Below are 20,540 nucleotides of genomic sequence, written 5' to 3' on the forward strand. Positions count from 1 at the left end.
CACTAGTGCTTCAGGAACTCCTTTCTCGGGGTGCAGTTCTTGCAGGTGAGCCCAAGAACCAAAGCAAGGAGCAACCTAGAGCAGACCAGATTACAGTGCCTGCTGGCATACATGTGACTCAGTTAGGGGCGTGGGCCAGACTGGGCCAGTTCATAACACCCATTGGCAGATTTGAGAATCAGGATGGGATGTAGGACAGACTGGATCTGGCCACATCATCTGGGGCAGGGAATGGTCCAGTGGGAAGGTTGTGGGCTCCTCTCTGATGGGCTGCAACTCCCACCAGTGAGCATGAAAACCAGGACTGGGGAGCGGGCCTGGCTGGACAGGTGGCAGCACCTGCTGGCATGAATGTATGCAGGAGGCTGGAGTCAATTGGATTGAGTTAAGCTTCAATGCTCAATGATGTATACAAAATCTAAATGGGACGTGGGACAAACCTACCAGTCTACTATACATACTGACAAACACAGGAACCAGAGCCGGGGTCCGGCCTATAGGGGTCTTTAGGGGTTGCTCTGACTGGGCTGCAGCTACCCTTGTGATCCATGAGGGCCAAGCATGTATTGGGCAGGGCTGGTCTGGGCCGCAGCATCCACTGGTTTGCTGAGGATGGAGAGCAGAACAAACCGATCAATTACCCCAGTGAAGCTTGACAGCAAATTTCTGGGCCATTGGAGACTTGCAGGTGAACTATGACAGCCAGTTGACCTTGGAAGGATTTCCTCATCCATGGAGCTGTGATAATCAGCAGCATCTCAGAACTATAGAAACCACACGAGTAGAATCCTCAGAAAATGCTCCACAACGGGGCCTCTGGGGTGACATGGAGTGGCAGTTCCCCATCACCCCGGTAATGCGCCAGTTGGGGAGGCTGGGCATGGTGTCTCCTCTTGTATCCCCTTCTCCCCCATACACAGGAAGAAGAAAAACAAAATGTGTAAACAATGGTGTCACGGTCCCCTGACCCTTGACCATTCCCACCCTGATCAACTATATAAGCATCATCAAAAATAAATTTAGGGCCCTGCACCATAGCCTGGTGGCTAAAGTCCTTGCCTTCCACACACCGGGATCCCATATGGTTGCCAGTTTGTGTCCTGGCAGCCCCACTTTCCATCCAGCTCCCTGCTTGTGGCCTGGGAAAGCAGTTGAGATCAGCCCAAACCCTTGGGACTCTGCACTTGCATGGGAGACCTAGATGAAGCTCCTGGCTTCCGATTGGCTCAGCTCCAGCCATTGGCCACTTGGGAAGTGAATTAGCAGGTGGGAGATCTTCCTCTCTGTCTCTCCTCCTCTCTGCATATCTGACTTTCAAGTAAAAATAAATAAATCTTTTTAAAATAAATTTAAAAATAAAATTTAAAAAAATCGAAATAAAATGATGTGTAGCACGAATTCAACTATGTCCTCAAAAAAAAAAATTCCTAAAAGGAAGCCTGAAGGAAACATGCTAAAATGCTAACTATTGTAGCCTAATTTCTTCCTCACACTTTTCATACTTTCCACAATGGGTACAAGGCACTTTCAGCCCCAAACAAAAACTGTGCATTGTTTTTCTTAAGGAAATGTGGGATAATCCTACACGTTCTGTGCAACAAACTTGCACTTTATGCAAGTGTAGAAAGTAAGAAAACAAACTAATTTCTCTCTCTGCTAGTAAAAAAAAAAATAAATAAAAACAGTGGTGAGGATTATTAACTGGTTCTGAAGTTTACTTTTTATTATTACATAAATAGTGAGAATTAAACATAAGAAATATCTCTTATCTAACTAGCTTACAAATGTCAGATGTATAGTTACAAATATTTTCTCCCATTCTGTAAGCTGTTATTTGCTTTGTTGAGTATTTCTTTTTCTGTGCAAAAGCTTCTTAACTTGATCTAGTCCCTTTGCCTGTATTTGCTTTAATCACCAGGCTTGGGGGTCTCATAAGAGGAGTCTTCGCCTATGTCAGTTTTGGCAGTGTTTCCCCTGTGTTTTCCTCTGGTAATTTGATGGTTTCATGTTTAACTGTAATTGAGTTTTGTGTAGGGCATAAGGCAAGGGTCTTGTTCCATGCTTCTGTGGGCTGAGCTCCTCGTTGCCCAATACCATTTGCTGAAGAGACTGTCCTTTTCTGCAGGGAGTTATTTTACTTCATTTGTTGGTTGTAGATGCATGAATTAGTTTCAAAGGTTTCTATTATGTTTATTGATCTACATGTCTATTTTGTTGCAGCTGTAGGCTGTTTCAGTTATGACTCTCCTTAATATGTTTTGAGATTTGGTGTTCTGATAACTTCAGGTTTGCTTTTGTTTTTTAAGATTCCTTTAGCTATTTGAGGTTTCATTCATGCATATGGATTTATGCACAATAAATGAATTCATTTGTACATATGAGTTGGAGCATTTTATAGATATCAGAATAACATATAGTATTTGGATGGGGGTCACGTAGAACTGTGTTGAAAAGTAGTTAGTAAAGTGGGCATCCTTGAGGTCACAGCTGTGGCACAGCAGGTGAAGCATCCGTATGAGCTCTAGTTCGTGTCCTGGCTGCTCCATTTCTGATTAAGCTCCCATGGTCTGAGGAAAGCGTGAAAACATGGCCCAAGTTCATGGGCCCCTGCCATCCAAGTGGGAGACCGGGAAGAAGTTCCTGGCTCCTGGCTTTGGCCTGACCCAGTACTAGCCATTACAACCATCTGGGGAGTGAATGGAAGTGAATCTCTGTCTCTGTCTCTGTGTGTGTCTTTCCCTCTCTCTGTAACACTGACTTTCAAATAAATAAGTAAATATTCAAAATAAAAAAGAAGAAAACAGGGCATCTTTGGTTGTGTCTCTTTGCTCGGTATTGTGCTGGCAGTGGTGTTGTTGTTTGTTGCCTTGAGTGTGTTGCTACGTGTTCCTTTTGTACCCAATTTGATTAAGTTTTTTTATGTAGGACACTTGCATTTTATCAAATACTTTCTCTGCATCTATGGATATAATCAGTTTCAGTGGCACACACAGATCATGACCAAGCCTAAATGCAAATTTGAAATCGAGTTTATTCAGCTTATTCAAATTTTCTGAATTAAAAAGAAACAGGGTGCTTGTGATAAGAAATAGGAATGAAAGACAAGAAAAAGGGAAGCAAAATGTTGTAAAAGCTGAAAATAAAAAAACAGAAACAGAAATGGTTTGTGTTTTTATCTTTTTTCTAAATGCTCTGATAGTGTAGGAACCAGAGGTTAAATGGCAATAACTTTTTATAGTGAACTAAGGCTCCTTTCAGAGTCTCTCCTCATGTTAAATTCCTGCTTTGCCAGCTGCTTGGATCTTTGTGTTGTCTAACTACACGTCGCGCAGAGCCAATAAAAGTGTGGTACAGCCGCTGGATGCACATAGGTCCCCTATGCTGTCATAGGCATTCGTGAGCGTTACGGCCTAGGATGTACCTTTACCGCTCCTGAATGCATTTCATATCTGTAAATCATCCCTACCCAGAGGAGCTACTGAGAAGATACTGGCTAGTTGTAGCTACCTTAAATAGTCCTCTGAATTGTTGGGCTTTGTAAATGAGTGTCATTTTTGAAAAGTGGAAAGTCCATTGGAATGTAATAGTCATGTCACAAAGTAAGAAACAGAAGCTCATGAATTGTCATCAACTGAGAGCAAATTAAGGCAATGGCATTTTTTCTGCCTATCTGATTCACAATGATGTAATATTTCCTTTTTTTAAATTCATTAGGGAAAATAGTTGAACAAGGCTTAGCTTTCAGTGCTGGTAGCACATTTGGAGCTGATCTAACAAAGGAACTTTGAACTTTGTTCTGATTTACATAACTCACCAGACGTGTCTAACTAACTGATATTATTATCACACAAGAAAAAAATAAGATGTTTCTGCCTGGAATAATGAACCCTAATAAGACATGGCTAATTTTTCTTTTTGCCTCATTTTATATATAAATGTTTATATATAGACATTATGAAAATGGTTGTTTAGGCATTTATTTATTTGTTTGAAACACAGAATGTCAGAGAGAGGAATTGAGGAAGAGACATATCTTGTGTCTGCTCATTCACTTCCCCAAATGTCCACAACAGCCAAGGCTGGAACAAGTCAAAACTGGGAACCAGGAATCCAGCCTGGTCTCCCACATGGGTGTTAGTGGCCCAAAGGCTTACACCATCATCATCTGCTTTCTCATGCTCATTAGTAGGAAGTTAGATCAAAAGCGAAACAGTCAGAACTCAAAAAGATCACTGCAGTACGGAATTCCAGCACTGCAAGCAGTGTAACCTGCTGTGCCAGCATGCCACCACCGACAGAATTGTTTTTAAAGTATTGAAGAGTATGCATAGTACATCCACAGAGTTACGGAATGTGGAATAGATTGTTAAGCAAATGAGGAAGCCCACTTAAGTTATGTATAATAAACACTGGGTGATAAGAGCTTACATATTAGAAATGCAAGCTTTATAGTGGTATCACATTCAAAGCAAAATATGACCATAGGAAATACAGCTGAAATTAAGCCAGTAGTGAACAGGTTTCTGTAAGCTCAGATACATGTGTGGGCGACAGACTGAGTATTTATTAATCAGTTCCAAATGGACATTAGAATGGTTGAAGCATTGCATTATTTTTAATTCAGAATTACTTTGTTTAATTGCAGAACTACTGAAGTTGACCAGGAACTTTTAGCATCTCATATTACTGACAAGTTTAAGGGTTAGAACTGTTCCATTCTACATTTAAACAGAGCTCATTAACCAGTATGAAAGTCATGGGACAAGAAAGTTGAAAGTGAGTGAGGAACCTGAGTGCATTTGTTCCTGTGCTGCTCTGAGTCTGCCTCCCTTGTCTTGCAGTTAGGCGGAAGGAGCAGTCTCAGCAGCACCCATTGAAGCAGCCCCTGAGGGAGTGCTTCCTTAAAAGAAGCCTTGCCTATAGCTTCATGTCTCAGGTGACTGGCTGGGTGTGGCCTCTGCCTGGACACTGGTTAGGTTTGTTCAGAACATCCCAACCTGCGTCCTCCCCCTGACGCTCTGCCTCTCGTCTCCTCAGGACTACTGGCTCTCCCTCCTGTACAAGCGCCTCATCGGGCCCAAGGTCTTGGCTGTGCATGTAGCTGGGCTCCAGCGGAAGCCAAGGCCTGGCCGTGTGATCCGGGACAAACTGAGGATTTATGCTCACTGCACAAACCACCATAAGTAAGTATACGTGGAGGTGACGAGGAAGATCACCCTCAGTAAACTTGAGCCTGTCTTGGATTGCCATGCCATCTGGAACTCCCTTGAGATTCAGCCGTGTCCAGTGATCTTGATTGAAAACTCCCTGATTCTCTCTGCAATCACCATTCTAAGTGCAGATTTCTGGTTAAATAGCTTCTTCTCCAAATAAAGCCCCCTTCTTGTACTTGTGAGATTTACTGATAAAGGTACATCAAATTGTGCTATTTGTTCATTCCTTAATTGACCCCAATATGTTTTTATTGAGCATTTTCTTTGTGTCTGCTGCCGTAGTGCCCATGAAGCTCTTCTGTGTGCCTAAGCTTGAGCCAAGGCAAGATGCCCGATCTGTTTCTATGATCCAGCAGCAAAGCTTGAGGAAATCTGTCTCCATTTCTGAGATACCTGCTGGAGAGCTGAAACATTGAAAATCTAGCCCTGGGCCAGCATCTCCCATTGATCTTCCCCAGAAATACAAGAGTGCCCAAAGGTAGTCAGGCCAGTTTTTCAAATATATGCTCAGCTTTTTTAAGTGTTAAGAGATCAAATAAAGCAAGGCTTGTTTTGGATCAAAACATAGACATTTAGCAACGCAGTACAGTGTTACTAGCAAAGCTCAGTGGATTCTCTCCTCAGCTTAATGTAGAAATAAAAAGCAGGAAAGCTAGTGCAAGCATTAATACAATCTATAAAGATTCTATTAATCAAAGCAAAATAATCACAGCAAAGTCATAGGAAAGCACTGTCCCACAAAGAAGTGGGAAACTGGAGTGCCCAACTAGACACTGGTTTAAGCAAAACACCTTGGACTTTTTTAAGTTTTCTTTCTTTTCATAGTCATGACCATAGGGAGGGGACTCAGGTGTCTGGGCTGATCAGGTGTATTTTTCAAAGATTTATTGCTTTTTTATTGGAAAGGCAGATTTACAGAGAGAAGCAGAGACAGAGAAAGATCTTCTGTTTGCTGGTTCACTCCCCAAGTGGCTGCAACAGTCAGAACTGAGCTGATTTGAAGCCAAGAGCCACGAGCTTCATCCAGGTTGCCCATGCAGGCACAAGGACCCAAGGCTTTTGGCCGTCCTCTACTGCTTTTCCGGGCCACAAGCAGAGAGCTGATGGGAAGAGGAGCAGCTGGAACATGAACTGGCACCCATATGGGATCCTGGCGTATGTAAGGCGAGGATTTAGCCACTAGACTATCTTGCCGGGCCCTGATGAAGTGTGTTTACTGAGAGTATTCTAGTGACAATCTTGTTCTACTCTGGGAAAATGGACAGCAACTTCCCACCACTTAGGTCTGGGCAGAGAAGCAGAAGGGAAACTCCCTTCCTCTTGGTTGTCTTGGCAACTGTCTTGCTTTGTACTGCCAGCTCAGATAGGACGTGCAGACAATGAACAGTGAGATGGCGTCCAAGAAGTGGGCACTCTCCCTCCTCCCAAGCGCTGGACCTGGCCTCAGTAAGGTGTAGTTGTTCTCATTTTTGTTTGACGTGCTGGTTGTCATTAGAGTGGTCTTTAAGCCAAACAGGAAATTTAACCATCAGTAAATGACGTTTGACTATAAAATATTTTAAAACATGGAGATCATAAGGGAAAAATTTTTAAGTAGGCTTAAAACAAAACCCATCTGGTTAAATATGGCTGTCTTACATCACTTCCTGTGGAAAGCAGAGTAGGCTGCCCTAGCAACGAGAATTTTCTTTTCTCAATGCACAGAAATCCTGCAGGGGAGGGACGGCCAGCAAGAGCCTCTGCCAGACTTCACTCCACCACAGCCTATCAGGGGCTGATCAGGGCAACAGGATAGAGTGGTCAGGTTTCAACAGATGCTCCTTCTCCTTCCTTGATGAGAGAGGAGCCAGGCCAGTTAATTTATCATGATAAGATTTCTCAAAGAATCACTTTGGGCAGAGGGGGCCAGGGGCCAGTTGTCCTGTCCTTACATACAAGTGCCTATTGTAGATGAGGGGAGGCGGACTTGGGCAGAGGCCAGAGCCTTTCAACATCCCTTTTGCTCTACAGGAAGCTTAATGCAATACCTGACAAGAGAGTGACTGCTTTATGGCCTCTGCCTGGAGTTATCTGATCATCGCACAAGGAAACATTGTATTCCTTGTCTCTGCTCTGGCCTGAGGTAACCACCCAAAAAGGTGGATCCTTGGCCTCAGAAGAGAAAAATTACTCTTGGCACCTTCCATGCATGGTGGAAAGCACAGCGGCCTGTGGTCTTTCTACTACTGATCTGAAGACCTAGGGTAAAAATGGCAATAACCATGAACTTAGCAGGATCTGCCCCCTCAACACACATACATACACACACACAGAGAAAGAGAGAGGGAGAGAGGATCTCATGGTGCTTTTTATAGTCTTCACTTGTGGTCTGAATATACCATGAACTCAGGCCAATGTCTCATTAATTTTGATGTCTAATACAGTAACTGGCATGAAGGTCGTAACCAAGGTGTTACCACTGATTTAGTTACAGCTGCCTTCCCCATTTGCTATCACCACATAAGCCAGAATGGGGTGTGGGGGAGGGCAAGGGAAGATTAGGAATTTTACCATTCACTAGCATAAGACCGCAAGTAAATTAGCAAGCGGTCTGGAGTCAGGGTTCCTGCACGTCAACAGCTCACCTCTACGGTTATTGATACCTTGGTCAGTGCAGCTCCTCTCTCTGTCCGTTACAAAGAAGGAAATGATGGCCATAATTCATCCACACATGACCCAAATGATAATGACTGCAGAGAAGTTTTTTTTTTTTTTATTACATTCATAAGGAGAGCCCACAATGGAGACACTGCGCTAGCTAAGGCTGAGGTGTCCTCCGTGCCAGCAGGTGTCCTGTTTTCAGATAGCAGGCTAGGGTAGAAGGATCTGTTCTCTCTGGGGAGCCACGTGCCCTGTGGGTGCTCTTATATCTGCCACAGCAATCATAAGGAGGCACTACTGCTTGGTCCTGTTTACTTGTGGCCATGAGATCAAAGTCAAAGAATTGTTCCAAAGCAGGTGTGTTGGTGTTACATTGATCAGTCTTGCCCCATATTCTGGAACATGTCTTCAATAAAAGCGGGAATGGAATGAGAATGTTTAAAATCAGTAATAGAACCATCTGACCAAAGGGTCTATTCAAACAACTTCTACACCCCAGTGTGCGTTGAATCCTTACTCTGTGACAAGCACCTTCTCAGGTATTTGCATTTATATTATCTTATTGAATTCAAATTCCATGGAAATAATTGATAATGCAAAGAATTTATATTTTAAAAGGCCCAAAGAGATCATTTGGCCGAGTGGCCTGAATTTATTTGAATATCCCACTGCCTCCCATGATAACCTTCAGCATTGCCAGTCATTCCTGATGGAGTTGTCACTTGTCAATGATAAAACAAAACAAGTTAGAAACTCATACCAACACTAGCAGGTGCTTTTCAGCTTCCAAGCTGGAGTTAAGTTCTCAACCTAAACTTTCATGTTCAGAGCAATCAAATTTTGACTGGAAAACCTTATTTCACAAGTCATTCTATTGAGACAATGTATGTTTCTAGGGTGGAGCCAAGGTCCTTAGCCAAGTTTTGAACCAATTGGAACCTGGTGGAGGTTGAAGCAAAATTGGGCCTTTTGGGGTTCAAGTTCATTTATTATTGGCAAAACATGACTTCCTGTTTTTCAGAAGAACTTTTTTAGAGACTCATAAAAAAGGTTCCCGAGGCTTCTTGGACATCAAATGGCTCTTACAGAACAATATTTTGATGAGTTAAGTGTAAATGAATCAGAAACATGTGGATTAAATTTCCCTTAAAATACACAGGGGCTTTGAAATTAAGGGGAAAAAATGTTTGGCAAAACATGGCCTGACTTTTACCGAATCTAAAACTTTTGAATTAGATTTGGAGACAATGGACCAACCCAGTTTTTGAACACATTGACTTTCACCGGGAATGACCATGGACTGCAAAGTGTTGTCTTCCCTTCCTTTTCCCAGCCTCCCAGCTTTCCTGGAGACATTTCTAGAACATGACTGTTTTCTATCTGGAAATCAAGATGCACCTCCCCAAATGACATCCCCCACCTCTTACATTCAGGATATTCCAATTCCAGCCTTCCTTCCCTGACTCACTTCCTCCTCCCATGGCAACACAGAAAAGATGTCAAGCAGGCGAAGAACAGCCAGAAGAGATGAACTCCAGACACATGGATTCTTTACTGAAGACTAAGAGAGACATGCAGCAAGATAGCTGTTCAACCCCGTTAGCTTCTCTTCAGAAAAGAGAATTCACAAAAATAACCAAAATCCACCTGAACCGGATGACATCAGAGGCCAAAAGTTGCCTGCAGGCCAGGCCTTCAGTCATAGTTTCCTTAAGGAACAGATACTCCTCCAAGATTTTTCTGTGGGCAGGGAATATAGATTCTTCAGAATTACATTTCTTCGGCCAAGAATGTGTCTTCACATCAAAGGGCCTATACTTTATGCCCTTGCCCCCATCAGCCAGGCAGGGAGAGGAGTGGCTGAGGCACTCTTAAATGCCAGTCCCCTAACTGGGGAGGTTCCATGAGTTTTGGGACAGCCTCTACATGTTGGTACCTGGCCTGCATTGGTGTGTCTTCCCATGGGGAACCATGCAAATGGAAAACAGACCATTGCTTGAAAAGACAGCTTCCCTGCTGTGCTTTGATTCCAGGTCTCCCCTCCACCCACCACTTCCCCACATCCCACCCTTCTCTTCTGCTGTCTCTAAGTGCTCCTTCTTCCCCAGCCCTGCACAGGAGAAACTCCTAAATGCAGGCATGTGGCTCTCACCCCCGTCTACTGCTGGCCATGGAGAGTATTGTTCAATAGTAGCTAACAAGAGTTTATCAGAGTCTGGAAAAATTAGTACCCACCACACTTACTTCACTCACACTCTGAAGCCCAGAATGACTTCTTCAGTTTTTCACTTTAGTTAAGCCAAACTGAGGACCCACCAAAGGAATCTGGTTGTTCTTTGAATGATGGTCAACATTGACACAGGATGTCAGCAGTTTGCTCAAATCAATTAGCACCACCTTCTGCCCTAACTCGTTTTTTCCTACCAAGCTATTCATTTCCATGCTGCAGTGGATTTAGAGGACCCAAAGGAGGAGAAATCAGACAGGAGATTCATTTACTCTTGCATCAAAACAAATAACAGGCATCCACAAGGCCTCGAATAGAACCATGTGCCCTCCTACAGATGCGAGAAAAGAGCACAGCCAGCAGGAGATAGTGGGATTTACTCTTAGAGCCTAAACGGATGTTCCTAAATGAGGTGCAGCCAAATAGCTCATCTGCCAGGTAGCCCAGAAATGTATTTTGAAATACACATTCCCAGGCCCCAGTCCTAAGCAGAATGAATCAAAATCTCTAGGGAACCACTCTGAGAACTATATTTCTCTTAAATGTCCCAGTTATCATATTGACCTGCCCTTGGCCACTCAACTCTTAATTAGCACCTTTAAAAACAGGGATGAGTGACCCTGAGATGGAAAGGGGAAATTCAGCAAGGAATGATGTTTTCCTCTGGGCAAAGCTACCTTATGAGTTTCTCTGAATTCCTCCTTTGAATGTGGGGCAATCATTTTTTTCTGTTTCCTCTCATTAACCCATCCAGATGGGACCCTTAGGGACCCCTTAGAAACAAGGTCTTTTTTCCTTCAGAGTGAAGGAAATCATTAGAGTTTTGTTGATACATGTTGAAAGACTCTTGCATGGAGGCATATAGTCCTCCCAGGCTTCTGAACATCCTGTGCTAGCTTAAAAAGATTCCAGCATGGTGAATAGATTTATAATCCTGGGATAGATAAAACAGCAAAATGGAAAAGATAAGTACATTGGTCCACAAAAAATATTTAGCTTTTATATATAAAAATACAATGTAAACAAACTGAAATAGTCAAAGAAAATGAGAATAAATTGGACAGCAGAGAGATAGACAAAGGACTGCTATCTGTAGTAAATAGTAATAGCTTTTATAAATCAAAACAAAATAGGCAAAAATAGCAAAGCTTACAAAAGATGGACTAAAATATCAGATGGACAAATGAATAAAGTGCTGCACTTCAGTATGAGTTGAAAAAAGTACCAATTAATACAATACTGAAATCTCCTTTTCAACTCTCAGATTGCCAAAGGTATTTTGCAATGCTAATGTCCATTATCCTGAAAAGTATGACTAAATGGATACAGGAATGAAGGAAGAAATGTGGTACAAGCTTTGTGAAGAATGTCAATGTTATGGAAATGTGTGTATTTGTCAGTACACAAAGTTGTGCTGTGGCAATCACAAAACCTTGAATCCCCATGACTTCCACGGGGATGCTGAATGTCCATCACAGCTTGGCCACAGCTGTGCTCCACCTTGTCATCACCACAGCACTTGATTCTAGAATACTCCCGAGCAGTCAGAGGAAAGAGACATGGCCCAACGTGGCTGCCCCTTCAGGCTTCTTCCCAGGGGTTTTAACATGCCCACCTACGCTTCATACAGTGAAGCAAGCCATGCAATCAGGCTAGGCCTAGGGTTTCCCAGGATAAGGACATAACATCTTCCCCAGGAAGGGCCGCCACTCAGAGTGGTCCTGGAGAATCTGTTAAGGAATCCTGCAATACACGTTCCCCGGGACTTAACTGTTTCAACTTCTGAGACTTTATCCATCAACAAAAGCTCATGAAGTGTAAAAGTTTATGTACAATGAAGTCCTTCATGATAAATTTTTTAAGATAGCTTTTATAACTGACATTATAGGCAAAGGTAAAGTTGCACCACACAAAGATTATGTCATGATTTATGATGTAAAAACTGAAAATAACATAAACCTATAAAAGTAGGTTACATAAAACTATGTTGAGTTTCTGTGATTAAAAAGTTTTAGTATTTTTCTACAATTAGAATTATATAATAACATAGGGAGATGTCTAAGATGTTGTTAACAGGAAAAAAAGTGTCAGTCTGGTTCCTAGTCTCTAAAAACTGAGCATTATAAATATATACATGTCAATATTTGTCAAAATAATAACTGAAAAATACTGGAAACATGTTTGCCAACTTGTTCATGGAGCTCAAGATACTGAATTATGGGAAACTTTCTTTTTCCACTCTGTATCTCTAGTTTTTCCTTTTTATGGTAATCATCATGTTTTATTCCATTCTCAGAAATTGTTTTTTCTAAAACCTTTGCAATAATTTAAACAAAAGCAAAAAGGAGTATGGTGGGCAGCTGGGAAGCAGTTATCTTCTTTGCAGGAAACCACAGTAACAAGGCCTTCCTGTGTGTGAAGGTCTGTGGTGTCCAAGACCCATGAAGTAAAGGCTCTTTTCTGAGGTGGTCTTATTTTGTGCAGCCCATAAATTATTCAGGGGCATCTAACCGGTCATTTTGTTTCCGTCTTTTCCCTCCCTCCCTCTGGATCTTAGCCACAACTATGTTCGTGGGTCCATTACGCTTTTTATCATCAACCTGCATCGATCAAGAAAGAAAATCAAACTGGCTGGGACTCTCAGGGACAAGCTTGTCCACCAGTACTTGCTGCAGCCCTATGGACAGGAGGGCCTGAAGTCCAAGTAAGTGCTGCCCTGGAAACAGCCTAGGAGCAAGGGTAGCGGGAGCCGGGGAGGGCGGGCCTGGAGTCACCCTTCGCTGGAAAGCAGCAAGGCTGTTGCTGATTCACTGGGGCTTTGTAGGAGGAGGTAGGGTCAACAGCAGTCTGGGATTAAGGGACTGCTGACTTCATCTCCTCGGGACTCAAATTCCTCCCTGAGTATGGATGGGTTTAGAATCCTTTTCCACTGTTAAGTCAAATGGTATACAAGAATATTGGTATTTGCGGGAGATAGCTCATGGGCAGTAGTCTCACATTGCGAGGTGTTCAGTATCTGTGGCACCTGCCTGCTAGATGCCGAGAGCGGCCCCCTGGCCATGAGACAGCCAAAAATCTAGGAGTTGAGAGCCACACGTTTGTTAGTTCTAATGTTCTATAGTGTTACAACTCCAATTTTGTTATTTACCATCCTTGCAGGGCTTAGAGAAAGGAACACTGGACCAAAAGTCAAAAGTTCAGGATCAAGAATCAGTTCTATCTCTAACTTTATAACTTTGGACACATCATTATATCTGAATATTTCCATCTGAGTAATATGAATAAGACTGCATTCTGTGGTCTGTGTGAGCTTTTATAACTCTATAGGATCCTTCTATGACACTCGTTACTTCTTCAGTTTCCAATTAGACAGTTGACAATACTTACCTCTACCAACAGAAATCAGCTCAAGGCCATAGACCAAGGCCACCCCAGCTACCCCAGCAAGGCCTCTTAGAAGGGTATGGGATGCTGTACAGACTGGGGGCGTTCCTATTCCATTTTTAATGTTTACCAACTTTAACAAAGCTGTAAACTTGGAGCAGGTGGCTTGCACTCCCACGACTGCCCACAACTATTTCTGCTATAATTGTTCACTGATTTCATTGCAACCTTGGTGGCTTGCATTTGGCTTCCAACTGCATGTGCAATGGAACAAAACACAATTTGGAAAGTCACTTATTGAATCTCTTTAGCCCACCCTAAGTCTATGTTTTTAATCCTGGTTCACATAATGGCTTTTTTCTTTTGGCTACATGTACGTTGCTTCTATATTTCTTTCTTCCTATGCCTGTCTGTATCAGTAGGACTCTCTTGGGTATTTCAGTTCTGGCTCTCCACATTGCAGTAGTTCCTGGCTGTTGTGTTGAATGCTTGTCCTTCACCCTAAGCAGGACACCCCAATTCGTGTCCCAGCTTTCATCATAAATCATCACAAGAACAGAAGATCCACTAATCCTAATCCATTGACCTCAGTTTCCTCAGCTGCAGAATTCAAGGGTTGCTGTGTATTTGATGAGGTCCCTTCCAGCTCTAAAATTCTCACCCAGGGTCTGCATTTACGGGAACTATAAGGGTATTTAAAGTTTCCTTGCTGTCAACTAATAGCCTCTTCAGCAGGAACTGTGATGGGTTATGGTCCTCCGGACTGAAGAGTTTGGGAAGACCATGAGCCCTGTGTTGAAGGACAGGCCAATGCTTTAAGGGCTTAGGCCAATGTCTCAGTCTCTGCTCTGCACTGCGCAAGTTATGTAATCACTCTAAGCCCATTCCCTAGCTAGTCAGCTTCTCATGTGGGACAGAGTAGATGAGGTATTCTTCCAAAAGTTCCCGACACATAGTAAATACTCAGTAAATAGCCATTGTCTTCCTTTGTCTCAATTCAGAACTCCAGCCTGTTGAGGAAGGGGATGGCAGAGGCACAATTTACTCTTAACTACGAATATTGTTTTACAAAGGCATCTTCCAATATTTTTGAAGTAATATGTTAAGACATTTGGTAAGATAAAGGGCACACTACACAAATACATAATCAGTCGTTCCAAAAGACCCCTTGTGGGCTGCTCACGGATGGCTTCGGTGTCGGCCTCTGCAAAATGGTACAGCATGGTGTAGCTGAAGCAGTGAGTGGCTGTGTGGGCATTGCAGCTGATTCACAGTTATGTTCAAGAAGAGCTACCAATCTCCAGTGTCCAAGTCCACGCCAAGTCCTGGAAGCTGTCCCTCTGTGCTGAGTGGGCAATGGTGCTTATTGAAGGTATGCTGTGTCCCAACGTAGAGCACCAGTGCATTGGTGAACTGCAGGCTGTAGTGAATGTGGGCGCATTCCAAAGTTTAAATGCACTTTTTCACTCTTGACCAAATTTTAAAAGATGCTGTAATATCATTTTGAATTGTGTAAATATATGAGAGAGAAAACAAAACAACACATAAATGCCAACTGTGAAGCAGAAGGAGAAAGAGGTCCAGGAAGCATCTGTTCATGAATTCATGTCCCCACCAACTGTGTTTCTCCCTCCCCCGCCCCATCCCTGCCTCCAAGGTCATTGCTTTGCTGTTTATCCAGCTGCTCCCTGGTCCTACTGCTGCTTATATAGTTGTCCTTCGTGGTGACAAAAGTGACTGAGTCTTCTTGCCTCGTGAGACACTTAGTGTTCAAAAATTGCTGTCAGAATGCTGATGAGGAATTGTGACCATTGTTATGAATACGGGAGTGGGACAAGGACAAAGAGAAAGCCATTGCAAGGGGCTCCTGAGGAGGACTTTGGCACCAACTCCCGATATCAGCCAGTAAGGTCATGTACCTGGAGGAGCAATGGAGCTGAAGTCGGGCCTGAACCTGAATCCAGGTGCTGCCATCTATCTGAGTGATCAAACCTCAGTTTCCCTATCAAATGAGGTTATTGTGAGAAGCAGATTAGAGGATGTGGGCGAAATAAAGCCATCCACAAATGTGAATTCCGCTATCCACATACCTGTACATCTAGAAACTTACCTCTACCAACAGAAATCAGCTCAAGGCCATAGACCAAGGCCACCCCAGCTACCCCAGCAAGGCCTCTTAGAAGGGAATGGGATGCTGTACAGACTGGGGGCGTTCCTATTCCATTTTTAATGTTTACATTTACAAGTATGAGTGTACATATATTGTATCAGAGTTTTAGATCAAAAGTTAGAGGGTTTGCCCCTTTTTGCTTCCATTAACGCTCTGAAAATTTGGCCCTTCCCTCACATTTCAGAATTTATTCTTCTCCTATAAACTACCACTCATTTCACACCTCTCTGTTCTAGTGCTTGGAGGCTGTGAGCCTGTGCTTTGCTGTCTTGATCTGTAAGCTGCAAGGCAGACCGGCAGGACAGGCGGGACAGGCGTGCCCACTGTCCAGCCGTTCTGCAGCGCTGCTGGGTGGCTGCCTACGAGGAAGAGCCCTTGCTGGCTCTGGGAGGGGGCTCACAGGAAGGCTGCGGTTTCAGCAAAACAGACTGCACTGAGAAGGATGAAAGGAAGTATGGGAAGTGATTTCAGCAGTTGGTGTCTCTCTCTCTTTTATAAGCCTCTAGGGCCTGGCTCTGTATTCTGTGCTAATTCCTTGCTACAGCCTAAAACCATATTTTTCTCAAAAGAGGATAGAAAGTTTTAGAAGTAGAAGAACCAGGAAGAGCATATAGAGCAAGTCAGTGCCCCACTCAAGGCCCCAGCTGGCATTAAGGTCTGGGACTTCAGGGATAGGGAATTCCAGAAAATCTGTTGGTTGCAGGGGGCATGGGGTAACTTCTGCTCTTCAGAAATTACTCTCAGGGCTGAAAAGATTTAAAATCTCTAACAGGGTATCCGCTTGTGAACTGGGAACTGAGGTGTGCCAGCTGTCACACAGGAAGCACCCTCAGTGTTACTCGTGAGGCATGGTCCAGGTGTTCCGAGATGGTTTCCGTTCCCCTTCGCCCTGAGCGAGCAGAGGATGAGACTTCCCACTCAAGTCTCAACCCAGAGGGAAGAGTCTGTTCTCACTCAAGGGACCAGATAAAAGATAAGTGCTGTCTGGCCTACAGGACAGATGTTCTAGAAACCTGCAAGGGAAGGATAATCTAAACCTGGGTAAATGGCTTTCAAGGAATGGCTGAAGGAAGTGGAGAAGTTTAGTTCAGAGGAAAAAGATAAGGTGAGTTGTGAGGACAATTTTTGCATATTCAAATTTGCCCAATGAAATTGAAAACCAAGGAGTACAAATTGAAGAGATATTACCTGTGAGTCAGCTCATCTTGTACCAGATCACCTAGTCTGAGAGGGGACGCAGGGTAGACGCAGGAGGGAGAGCAGCTGTCGCAGAGGTGCCCAGTAGGGGGGCAAGTGAAGGATGGCTGCTTCTCATGAGCTCTGAAACAGTGTGCTTCTCCTCTAGTCACCTCTGCCCCTACTCCCACCTCACCTGGGAAGCAGTGGTGACTGTGGTCACCAGCAAAGCAATTTCTTCAAGCCAATAAAAGGCCACACACAGAGGCCGGGTGTACTCAAGGAGGGAATGGCGACGTGAGATGCTTGGTTTTTTTCCCCAGCCAGTCTCCGGCTCTAGGTGCCTCCCTTGTCATGTAGCCTGGTTTCTGGTTGCTTCTGGAAGATGATTCCATTCATACCTAGACAGTAGTTCCCTTTCTGGGAAGTCAGAGAGGGAACACTTTGGGGAAGCTCCACCGTCACCAGAGAGGGTCCATCCATCACCTGTGTCATCCCAGATCAATAAACATTAATCCCCTCGAGAATGCATCCTGCCTGAGACATAAACAAAGAAACAACATGCGGCTACACTACGCAAGTCAAAAACAAAAGGACCCTTCCGGGGAAAATGCAGACTAAGAAAGGGTTTGAGGTCAGAGCCCAGTGTTTTTTTTACATGTTTCTGGTTCAGTTCCATTTGAAGGGAAACTAATCCAAAGGTTAGAACAGAAGAAAGGAACTTTGGCTGTTCTGTTCTGACACATTGGCCTGAGGGAACTGGCAGCTGCTAAGAACACTGGAGTAAAATGACATTCTAAAGTGATCTGGTTTATTCTCCTGCCCTCAGAAAGCCTTAGCTAAGCCATGTGGATCAGAGAATGCTCCACGTTTAAAGACCTCTGAGAAAAGAGTGACCACAATTTCAGCCTGTCGAAACACTTGATTTTTATAACATTAGAGCCCATGGAACGTAAGGAGTGACTTTATACATAACAGAAAGCTGTAATAGCCATTGTCCCGTGTAACCTTCTGAATGGCATCAGGCGCCTTTGCCTCCCATTTCAGAGCTGAAGATAGCGAGGCTTTGAGTACTGGGTGACCTGTTCTACAGTCACACAGCTAGCAAGTGTAAGGCCAGAAAGTGCCTCCCACCCTGTTCTCCTGACCCCTAATCTACTGTCCTTTCTTCTACAATGTACTACTCCAGTGACCCGTCACAGAAAATTACCGTTGCTTAGGATAAACATACAGTATGGATAACCAAACTCTGTCATTATACCGTCTGGGTTCATTTCACCTTAAGCTGTTTATAGAATGAATCCATCTGAAGTGTTAGGTTACCCAGCAGTTCTCTGCTTCAGGCTAATTCATACCAGATCTTTAATTTTTCTTCACAAGTCCTAATTTTCAGACTTGTCTTAAAAGTTCTTCTTTTAGTTGCTTCTAGAGTTGCCTCTCAGCCATGGATTTCTAGTAAAAGCAGTTTTTTTCCCCTCAATTTGAGGAATTCCCTCCTGTTTCTTCTGTGTTCTTAGACAAAGGGATCATTAAATCCATTTGATGTGAGATATGGAAAAATCCACATTAATATATTCTAATGCAACCCCAGCACTCACAGGCACTTTGAGCTTGCTTATACCTGATGGAACCCATCCTCGGACAGAGCCAAGATGACCCCCAAGGAGGCTGCCCACGGAAATAAGAAACTATATATCTTCCAAATTATCAAGTTTTAATGAGTTACTACTCTGTACTAGAAGTAACTTCTTTTCAACAACCTAACTTGCAATGGCAATTAATCTGGCTAAGATTTTAAGGGAATAGTGGTCCCCTGACTGGGAGCACTCAGGAATAGCAAATTGCCAGATTAGGGGAAATGTGTACATGCAAAGTTTAGTGTGAACACATTCAATCCAAATGCTTCTTGATCTTCCTAACGCTAGGCCACGCTGCTGCGTGCAAGAGCTGTGTAATGTAGGATATTTGCAAGTGAGGATAGAGGGAGAGGCGTCCGTGTCCCTCTCTCGAAGCACTACAAACAGCTAACAGGAAGCAGCCCGTGGTGGTGCCATAATAGATGTGCAGAATATTTGGCCTTTGGGGTTAATGGGTTCCACGTTAATGCTTAGAGTTCATATCTTCATCAGTTTCCCCTTTACCTGCCATGACCATAGCTGAAAAAAAAAAATCTCAACCAAGAATCATATTGCCTATTCTGTGAAGGAAGAAACATCTTCTTGCCCCTTTTTCCACAAACCACTGCTCATTTTTTCCATCTGTCTGGGATATGACTTTCGCTTTGATTTCGTCCTCATTAAATCCAATATCAAAGGAAAACACTGGCATCTCCCTGCATGCCTTTAGGGAGGTGTCATTTGACGTTAGCCAAACAGAATGGTTCTGAAAATACTCAAGTGATTCCCAGGTGCTAAGACTTTCAAAGATTCTTCATGTCCCTTTTGGAGCAGACTATATATTATGTTATTTCATTTCTGGTTTCATACTTTGGCCAATGTGAAAAGTCCTAAGGAATGAATTGGCTACCACTTGACCACCACAGTCTCTCACTAATGACTGGAAGCACCATGTTTAGCATTTGGCCACAGATAGGTCTGGTTAAAAAAACAAAACAAACAACTCCAAAAATTTTATATTAAGACTCTTCACACTCCCCAACACAAAGTCTAAAGACCTGTTTCCTGGGACCAAGGAGCCATTAGACCATTGGTACCAGAAGACTCAAGACATTTCACTGTCTAAGCCTTTGCCAGTCTTAGTGGGTTCCTGGATTTTTGTACTCTGAACAACCAGACATATGCATGGTGAACTCCATTACTTTCGTTTACCTGGGAATCATTTAAATTAGCTTCCTTTTTAAAAGAACTATTCTGAACAGTCTGTAGTTATTAAAAGATGACTGTATAGAGGAAAAACTTACAAGGATTCTGTGGATCAGGACTTTGTCCTAAATTGTCCCCGTAAGACAGGTCTCAACCTCTGTTGAGCAGCCTGTCTCATGAAGTGGTCCACTCTAGTACTAGACACCTCTGATTGTAGCGGGATCCTTCTGGGGCTTCTTTAAAAGCTCACAGAAGGAACATAGCAGGTTAAGCTTGTTAAGCTTTGTGACAGAGCAGGTTAAGCTACGACTGCCACCTTCCCATTTCCAAGTGCTGGTTCATGCCCTGGCTATTCCTCTTCTGATCCAGTTGCCTAGTAATGTGTCTGGGAAGGCACCTGAAGACGGGCTACATAGGAGACCCAAATAGAGTTCCTGGATGGGCTTCCAAGCTCTTGAATTTGGTAGACATTTAAAGATTGAACCAACAAGTGTGAAATCTCTTTCTCTTTGCTTTTCCTTCTCTTGCTTTCCCCTGTCACTCTCCTTTGCAAATAAATTACAGTTAAAAAAAAATGTTCATTGAAAAATGGAATTCAAACTTTTTTTTGGTGCCAAAAAATCTTTGAAATATATGCATTTTTTTTCATAATATAGGTTTTCTGTGAAACTTTTGAAGACAGATGGTATGCTCTTAGCATTTCTACCCTTGTTGCCAAAAATTTGGCAGAGTAGATCCGTCTTACGGTAATCTTCCAATGGCACGCTCCTTACGGGCCTCCACGTTAAACACTCAGCTCTTGCAACCATTCCTCAAATGAGCTCGTTTCCACATTGTTCACCTTGGAATCTGTCGCGTTACGTGGCATTATCTCAAAGAATTAGCTTTCAGATGTTCCGAATTCAGCC

General features: G+C 43.3%; 1 protein-coding gene across 3 annotated transcripts in view; it reads left to right on the plus strand.

The window, feature by feature from the left end:
- Nucleotides 1-20,540, plus strand: part of HPSE2 (heparanase 2 (inactive)) — a 474,845-nt gene that overhangs the window by 443,180 nt on the left and 11,125 nt on the right. For all 3 annotated transcript variants that reach the window (XM_040992335.1, XM_040992336.1, XM_040992337.1), the window contains 2 exons: nt 5,038-5,183; nt 12,638-12,784. In XM_040992335.1, the coding sequence (XP_040848269.1) occupies nt 5,038-5,183; nt 12,638-12,784 (293 nt within the window). The remainder of the gene's footprint in view (nt 1-5,037; nt 5,184-12,637; nt 12,785-20,540) is intronic.

This window comes from Ochotona curzoniae, unplaced genomic scaffold (genome assembly GCF_017591425.1).
Source record: "Ochotona curzoniae isolate NIBS_2020 unplaced genomic scaffold, NIBS_Ocur_1.0 contig_66, whole genome shotgun sequence".
NCBI lineage: Eukaryota > Metazoa > Chordata > Mammalia > Lagomorpha > Ochotonidae > Ochotona > Ochotona curzoniae.